Source organism: Protobothrops mucrosquamatus, unplaced genomic scaffold (assembly GCF_001527695.2).
Source record: "Protobothrops mucrosquamatus isolate PMUCROS unplaced genomic scaffold, P.Mucros_1.0 scaffold462, whole genome shotgun sequence".
Classification (NCBI taxonomy): Eukaryota; Metazoa; Chordata; class Lepidosauria; order Squamata; family Viperidae; genus Protobothrops; species Protobothrops mucrosquamatus.
This window is the reverse complement of record NW_015386783.1, coordinates 454,075-462,918: the sequence shown is the minus strand read 5'-3', so window position 1 is coordinate 462,918 and position 8,844 is coordinate 454,075. Positions and strand designations below refer to the sequence as shown.

The window sequence follows — 8,844 nt, the reverse complement described above, 5'->3', positions numbered from 1 at the left end:
AAAGAGATCGAGGGACAGATCCTAGGCAGGATATTCAGACCAGACGGAGCGAAGGCAGAAGGCAGAGCAAGGTCAGCTGGTCAGAACACACAAAAAAAGGAACTGGCTTGGAAAGGAGCATTGTTTACTGATACAGAAGATTCCAGAGATTTGGCTCACCCAACCTCAAGTCGGCATCTCCCCACACCACACAGCAGCCACATCTGGGTTGCCCGAAAGGCACTTGCTTCAAGAACGACGTTGGATGAGCTACGATCTCTCTTAGAGAAGAATTCGCTTATTCTGGGGGGGGGGGGGGGGGGAAGGATCTGCAGAAGCCAAGACTGTTCTTCCTAGCTGAGCCCCACTTCGTTACCGCTGTCTTCCTCGGGCTGAGCCGAGTCCTTTTGCACATCCTCTTTCTCTACAAAGTTGAGGATGCGACGATTGGCTTGGATCAAGTACTGTTGTTGGCGGAAATACACTTTCAATGCTCCCTTGATGGCCACGAAGGCAATGCCACCCTACCAAGAGAGAAGAGAAGGGAATTAAAGGACAGACGGTGGATCGGCCTTCCTCGTTTGGCTGGTCTCCAAGGTTGTCATCTTCAACTTTTACAATCCCAGCTAGCTAAATTTAAAACAATCAAATCAGGATTGCACGGAATAACGGAAACACTCTTAAAGCACGGGTCCCCAATCCTTGGTCTTCAGACCAGGACTGATTGGCAGCATGTTAGGAACCCACCACATAAGCAAGCAAAGCTCCATCTATGCTTGTGTGGGATATAGTATTTTGCGAAACCATTCCTCCTGCCGCTGGTCTGTGGGAAAAAAAAAACTGCTTCCCCCAAAATTGGTCCCGGGGATCAAAAAGGTTGGGGACTGCGGCTCTAAAGAATACCACAGCCTAATTTGAGCTCCAAGCCTGGAGGAACAAAGTGGTGATGTAACAGACAGAAGGAATAAGCTTTCTTGTCTCTTCTATTATTCCAGGGGGAACAGCCACTATCAGACAATGATTAGATAAAGGACATATGAGTCTAAGCCAGAACTGTAACCTGAGAAAGCCTCTCAGGCATGACCTGCCCTAGTTCTCCCTAAGGGAGGTTGGGGGAAAACATATTCCAAGTTGCAAGACTCTATTACAATAGTTCTATTACAAAAAAACCCAGCGTTAGCCAATTTATTTGACTTTGCTTTCCTAACCTGGTTTACCTTGAAGAGCTGATCCCAAATCTTGCAAGTGTAAAGGCGCTTCCTCCCTCCCTTTATCTTTGCGAGAACTAGGGCGAGTCCTATCTGGAATGCTTTTTCAGATGACAGTTCTGGCCCAGATTCAGACCTCTTTTATCTGACCATTGTCTCGGTAATGGCTTTTTCTTGTTTTCCTCAAGTTATTCCCATTACGTTTCTTCAATGGAGACTGCTGAAAGACGACTAGATTTTAGTTGACCTTATAATGTTTGTGTATGTGTGTTTGTGAGGGAGGGGAGAGAGAGAGAGAGAGAGACAGAGAGAGAGAGAGAGAGATGCTAATAGCAAACGACAGGGATTCCTTACTGAATGCAGTTGGACTGCACCGGGACCAGTTCTGGGGAAGGCAACCCAAACCTTTAATGCTGCTAATGGCTTTCTTTCCGTTCATCTCCTGACTCACCAGGATGGTACGTTGGAGGTTGGAATTGACTCTCTGAAAGGTAACCCGGCCCACAAGGTTGGCAATGGTTGGGAACACCAGGGCCCCACACAAGGTGCGTGAGATGGAAAGGTGGTCACTCTGGTAGCGTGACTCGGCCAGAGGTATCGATGGGATTGGACGACTGGTTCCTGAGGAGAGAAAACAGGAGAATAGACCACTCTATAAAGGGACTGGAGTCCCAGATTCCAAGGACTGAACTGCCGATCTCTTGGCTTCACTATAAAGCCTTAATGGGTGGTCTACAATGTTGATTAGAGCCAGCAACTGGTCCTGTTATTCTCCTCTGCAGCAGGTGCCCACCCAGACACCAACACACAGAAAAGATTCTCCTTTGGACATTGGCCAGAGATTCAACCTCGGTGCTCATTTATGGGATTCCTCCAAAACACAAATCCACACTTGAACACACGTACCGAAAACAAAAATCCAACGTTCTAGTCCTTAAGGTGAAAAAGATATGCTTAAAATACACGGACCGTGCCAGGTAGAACGAGACTCAGGTTGGTTGCTTAGACAAGACTTCTTGGGTGCACAGCTGCTTCTCCCTCCCCCCCAAAATGATGCAAAATTATTCCTTTTGCAGGACTTAAAACCCTGGTGCACCATCTCTTGATGTGGATAAGGATGCAGTACACATCGCTACTGATTTAACTCGCTTGCCATGTTTCTCAGTCTTGAAAATGTGTGGACTTCAACTTCCAGAATTCCCCAGTCCTGTTCAACTCCCACGCTGAAGCTCTGTTAAAAGTTGTGGGAGTTGAAGTCCACAGTTTGTCAAGTTGCCAAGGTTGAGAAACACTGCTCTCATGAGTCAAATGCACGGCCAAGGATTATTCTGCTGCACCTTGATTGTTTGACACCTCCCCACTTGCAGATGCCCCCCCCAGGATGCAAAAAAATCAACTCCATCCCCCCCCCCCACAATTCCTGTCCTTATCACTTCAAAGTAGGAGCCCAGAACTCAAAAGAAGAACACACTAACCTGGAACCCAGGAATGTAGGGCCTGGAGCTTGCTAGAATATTTCCGCCACACTCGGAGCACGTAGTCTTCCCAACGGATCATCTTGCCGAGCACCAGCATGACTGGAATGGTGGGCAGCCCCATGAGCAAGAAGAGGGGATCGGCTCGCTCCATCACATCCAGGCCCTTCTTATGGCCGACCACCTGTGGAGATTGAGAGCTGGATGAGTGAGGGATTAGGAGTTGCACAAGCCTTGGAGAGGCTGAGATTCGAGTCTCGGCTGAACAAGCCATGATGGTCTGCTTCACTCGGAATATTAAGTGATCAATCAAGGCTGATAAACCACAATGCTTTTACACCTCAGGCCAAGCCTATTCTAAAACCAGCCTGTTACACGCATGCAATGTGTGATTTCTGTCAGATTGCTGTTTCTGAGCTATAGTGCAACAGGATGGGATCAAAAGTAGCTCTGAGTCTACAGCAGGGGAATTCTGGGAATTGAAGTCCATAAGTCTTAAAGTAGGCCAAGATTGGACACCTTGGTCTACAGTTAATGTGCCGTTTAAATCTAGCTACCTGCTATGTGCAGCTCCAGTCCCGTTCTTTGCCATCTTTTTTCTATTCTATTCGGTGTCTTTTTTCCATTGTGAAAGAAACCCAGTTCTACCTGGTTTTCACCAGGGTTGCTTCAGAGGCAAGTGTGTGTGTGTGAACAGAAATAAGGAAAACAGCAGGCACAGCATTATGATTGAAGCCTGCCTCTTTGTCTCCTGTCCAGAAGATTAATCCTGATGGAGAATATCAATTCTCCAACAGCCTAAGGCTCTGGACTTCACCATGTTCTGCAGACTAACGTAATCATTGGGGGGGGTGTCTCTGTAGGGAGGGCAGCCTTTCCTGCTGACACATCAAGTCTTACCTGCATCACAGTCACAGCTCCATAAGTCACTGCCGACCAGTACAGTGTCCCCACCACAATGCCCGCAGCTGCAAAAGGGCTGACTTTGGATAAAATACGGTCCACTTGCTGCAGGAAATAGACCAGGGGTCCTGCAAAGAGAAGACAAAGCATCCAAAGAAGTCCTCGTGGACCAGAAGCCAGCCTGTACAGCAGTGGCTCCCAATCTTTTCGGCTTTGTGGACGGGGGGCGGGGGGCAGGAGGGGGGATAAGAGGAAATGGTTCCATGTGAGCTTCAGGCTCGCGCAGCTCAATTTACACGAGGGGTGGGCACGTACGCGCACACGTACCCACCGCTCACGCAAATGGAGCTGCAAGCACACGCTTGCCTGCCACTTACACGGCCCAGTTCTGAGCAGGCTGTGGCCCGGGGGTTGGGGACTCCTGCTGTATAGAGCAGAATCCTAAACCAGGAGTCAAAACCCAGAGCCCCCTGCTTCTGTGCCACGTTCAGAAAACAGACTTACAAAAGTTCGAAGTTACGACTGTTCGAAGTTACAACGGCCCTGGAAAAAGCGACTTGTATCTCACACTTACAACCACTGCAGCATTCCCCTGGTCACATGATCAACATTCAGACGCTTGTCGCTTTTTTCAGTGCCGTTGTATTTTCAGTCACTAAATGAATGGTTGTAAGTTGAGGACTACCTGCATAAGTCTCATTGGTCCTGAGCAGTATTAGACCAGGGAAGGAAGAGGGGGGAAAAATCTTGAATCATCCATTATTGGAAAGATCAATAACAGTCATTTGAAGTCTCCAATGTGTCTATTTTGGGCAAGCCACACCAATCTGGTGGAGAAGACAGAGTTTGCAACGACTCTGGAGGAAATGCAGTGTTTATTCAGCACCTGATTCCACTTCAGTGAAATGGGGCCATTTATCCAGCAGTGGTTGAGCCTTTCCTGGCCAGCTCTACACTCACCTACTTTGGGAAAGACGATGCAGTACTCAGTTCCACACTGGGGACAACTCACGCTTCCAATACTGTTGCCCTTTTGCTTCTCATCCAGCCATCGTTGGAGGCAGGCCTGGTGGATCCACTTGGTGGATCCTTTGCAACGACAAGGACAGACCCACTCGGCCGACCGGTCATCGCCTTCGGTAGCAAAACACACCCAGCAATGCCTGGGAGACAAAGAGAGAGAGAAAAAGAAAAAAGAAGCGTTGAAGGAAAGCAGAGTGATCCCTTCCTCCACTTTGTTCTGCTAAATCAAAAGAGCAAGCAGGAAAATCAAAATTTTCCTGTGATAAATGATTGGAGGGAGACATAGTTAGGACTGCAAGGTGTTCAAACCGGTCAGTCCTAGAGGAGATCAACCCTGACTGCTCTTTAGAAGGCCAGATCCTGAAGTGGAAACTCAAATCCTTTGGCCACCTAATGAGAAGGAAGACTCACTGGAGAAGAGCCTGATGCTGGGAAAGATGGAGGGCAAGAGAAGAAGGGGACGACAGAGAATGAGGTGGCTGGATGGAGTCCCTGAAGCAGGAGGCATGAGCTTAAATGGACTCCAGAAGATGGTAGAGGACAGGAAGGCTGGAGGAACGTTGTCCATGGGGTCGCGATGGGTCGGACACGACTTCGCAATTAACAACAACATAGTTAGGAGACTTTTCCCCCCAAGAAGAGATGTAGATCTTGGGTGAAGTGGTGGAGGAAGCCAACTGTATAAGATGAGGTTCTGCATGGCACCGAAACTATCCTGTAAAAGGCCTGCATTTTTTTTACCCTGTTCTGGTTAACTTTGGGCACCTGATGACTGTTGTTTCCAGAAAAAAAATCCCTCAATTGTCAAAAATCTGGCACGGGATTTGACAGCTGCATTGTGCAGTCTTTGTAGAACAGAGTACGCACAATTCTTGGTCAGAACACCTTTGGCTTTTCAATAATATGCTATTCTGCCAAAATAAGGCAGAGACCGGGCAAAAATCATGGAGTTGGAAGGCCTACAAAGATCACTTAGTCCAACCTTCTCCAATGTACAGGAAAACCAATTAAACCATCCTTGAGAGTGTTATCCAGTTTCTTCTCCAAACCCTTGAGAAATGAATAACCTGCAACCTTCCATTTTTGTATGTTATAACCAGGAAATTTTTCTTTATAGTATATTGAAATAAATTTAGGTGGTTGCAATTTCAATATCTGTTATTTCAGATCTGAACTTCTGTGGCTGTAGAAAATAAAATTTGTTTCAATTTCATGGATGTTAAATTGTCCTTCCTCTCACACTAAATATTATGGGATTTTTTTATAAGTCCAGAAAAAAAGAGACAACATTTAAAGGAGAATATTTGCAGCTCAGGGTTGAAACGAGCGGTCCTTGGTGCTCTTTGAGCTTGCTTGTTTTCTTGCAGATGTTTCATTACCCAAACAGACAGTGATTTGGATATGGAGCTGTGCCAAGTCTAAATGACCAACTGGTCTGAGATCAACTTGTACTCTCCCAAAGAGTGGGATCCGCCTCCGGAATCTGCTTCTGAAGCGAACCCAGTTTCTCGTATTAATGAAATGATGCAAAGATTTCTAAACAAACCCATGGTAGTAATTATGTATCTGAATTCTAGTGCTGAAAAATGTTAATATCAAAGCTGGTCTCACAAGTTTGGAACCACACCTTAGGCACAGGATGAAGTTGAAATGAGACACACCCAGCGTGTCCCAGTTTTGCCACACATGGTCTCATGGTTTAAAGTACTACCTCAACCATTTTTACATTGGAAGGTTTTATGTTCCCAAATAACAAGAGTCAATTTGGTCTGGTGGTGAAGACAGGAGGCCAGAAAACAGAAGCCTCTGAGTTCGAGTCCCACCTTAGGCATGAAAGCCAGCAGGGTGACTGTGGGCCTGTCACTTTCTCCCAGCCCAGCCCACTTCACAGGGATGTTGTTGGAAAAAGGCAGGACTATTAAAAAGGTTCACCATGTATAAAGGAGGTGATATCAATCTAATAATAATAATAATAATAAGAGGAAGACTGAGGCTGAGTAGTTACTGAGAGGATAGAGACAGCCTTAACAAACTATCAATATGACATTTGAATTGGGAGCTTTTGTGTTTCACCATTACGCTTTCTCAGCTGAAATGCCAAGAATCGTGGGAATTGAGAGGCAGACATTTTCAGCACAGGGATGTCAGTTATGAATGTCAACAACCAACAGCTATCCAGCTTTGCGGAAAAAAAAAGGTCACACCAATGTTTCTCAACCTCAGCCATTTTAAGATGTACAGTCTGGACTTCAACTCCCAGAATTCCCCAGGAGACATGCACTCATGCTGATAGAGGAAAAGATCTGATTTACAGTGGGAACAACCAAATTACTATCCCAAAGCAGGAGGTGAGATAGAAAATCTCAGGAGAAGATTTGTAATCCCTGGGCCCTCTATTCTATAGGCACAACTGTCCACTACACAACACTTTCTCCATCTGCATAACATGTCCCAAAAGTGCTTTTTCCAAAAGGCAACTTATTTTTTTTTCCTTTCTCCTTTTTCCATTTTGCTTCTCATCCAACTCAGTTCTGAGTTAACTCAAGTTAGAACTGAAGAATGTTCTTGGATGAGAAGCAAAACGTTGTCAAAGGAAACCCCCCCCCAAGAAAGTCCAGTTGCCTTTTTGAAAAAGCACCTTTGGGACAACCAGACCCGACTGATAATCTCCATAGTCATCTGCATAACATGGAATAACTGGAATAACCCTAACCCTCTCCATCCTTCCGTGCTGACTCTTCTTTTGCCTCCAAGCGGTTGTTGCCCAAGTGAGAACTACAGAGCTCAGCGACCAGCATTAAACAGAAACAGAAAGTAGGGCAGATCCAGTTTGATGCAGTGGCTCATCAAGAAACCAGCCGGGAGCCCTGCAATCTAGTCGTGCCCCGGCTGGGTGACCTTGCAACCAGCCCCTCTCTGAAAGCTTGCGGGGCAAATCCCCTCCACATCCTTGCCAAGAAAACTGCAGGGACTCCTCCAACCGTCCCCGCGAGTCAAGGCTGACTCGAAGGCGCACGCCGACGTGCGTATGGCGGATACCTGGCCAGATACCTGGTCTGGAGCCCCGTTTGGAGGGCAAAAGGGCTGCGTGCCGGGCACCTACAAGAGGTCGCCGCCTGTTTGGGGCTCTTTGGGGGAAGGACAGGCGTCAATCAGCCTTCTACACACACACACACACACACACAACCTACGTAGACCCGGTTTGGCTGCGCCACGGCCGTCCGCCATGGTCGGCCAGCCCCGGCTCAGCCCGGCCGGGAAGACGCGCGTCCCGGGCCGGGGAGGCTGACCAGCCCGGCCAACGGGGAGCGCGCAGAGTCCGGGCGTCCGGGTCAAGGACAGGCGCCCCACCCGCCCCAGACGCACCTCTCGGAAGCCTCTTGCGCCGCCGCCGCCGCCGCCGCCATGGCCGTCCCGTGGGAAGGTCCGCCCGCCCCGGCTGTCCCGCTCAGCGTCCCCCGCAGGGCATCGCCGCGCCGAGAAGCGCCGCAGAGGCGCGCGCAAAGCCCGGATGAGCCCGGCGAGGCCGCTCGGCTTGCGCAAGTCCGCGCTCTCGGCGGCGCCAGCCCGGCCCTCCGAGCTTCCGGGCCCGCCTAGAGACGCGCCGTTGGGCCGGCTCGCGCCTTCTTCGGCAAGCGGGCGCCCGCCGGAAGGAGGGTCGGGGAGCCGGGCTCTTGGCAGGCCAGGGGTGGGTGGGTGCGTGGGGGGCGCACAAGCCCCCCTCTCGCCCCGCTTTACCCGGACCCCGGCGCCCCGGGCCAAGGCGGGACTGCCTCTCCCATCGTCCCCTCCGCTGCTGTGCGATGGGGATGATGAGCTTTGGAGTATGTCGCCTGCAGCAGGGCGGGGAGGGCCAGGCGGGTTATGCGAAATGGGGGGGGGAGGGGGGAAGGGACGGATTTTTTTCCTAATATATAGAAACACTCAAGATGTTTTTTGGGGTTTTTTTGGTTTCCAGTTTTGCTTGGTGCGGCTCACTGGACGGGCAAAGGATCAGGAATAGTAGAAGCCGCTACCACAAATTTCAGGGATGAGGTTCCTGAGCCACGGGGGCTCCCGGGTTTGTTGGGCGGGTTTGTTGGACGACAAGTCCCATGAGTCCCTAAACATCAAGGATGGAGGCCACCAGGAGCTTAATAATAATGATGATGATGATGATGATGATGATGATGATGATAATAATAATAATAATAATAATAATAATAATAATAATAATAATAATAATAATAATAATAATAATAATAATAATAATAATA

The 8,844-nt window shown here is 48.8% G+C and overlaps 1 protein-coding gene across 1 annotated transcript; it reads right to left on the bottom strand.

Moving 5' to 3' along the window:
* Nucleotides 1-296: 296 nt before the first annotated feature.
* LOC107287955 (E3 ubiquitin-protein ligase MARCH5) lies at nt 297-7,995 on the bottom strand. The gene is made up of 6 exons (XM_015816524.1): nt 7,955-7,995; nt 4,526-4,728; nt 3,563-3,693; nt 2,663-2,846; nt 1,639-1,808; nt 297-503 (listed from the first exon to the last, which is right to left on the bottom strand). The coding sequence occupies exons 1-6, from the start codon at nt 7,993-7,995 to the stop codon at nt 333-335; spliced, it is 900 nt and encodes a 299-aa protein (XP_015672010.1). The 3' UTR covers nt 297-332.
* Nucleotides 7,996-8,844: the final 849 nt, after the last annotated feature.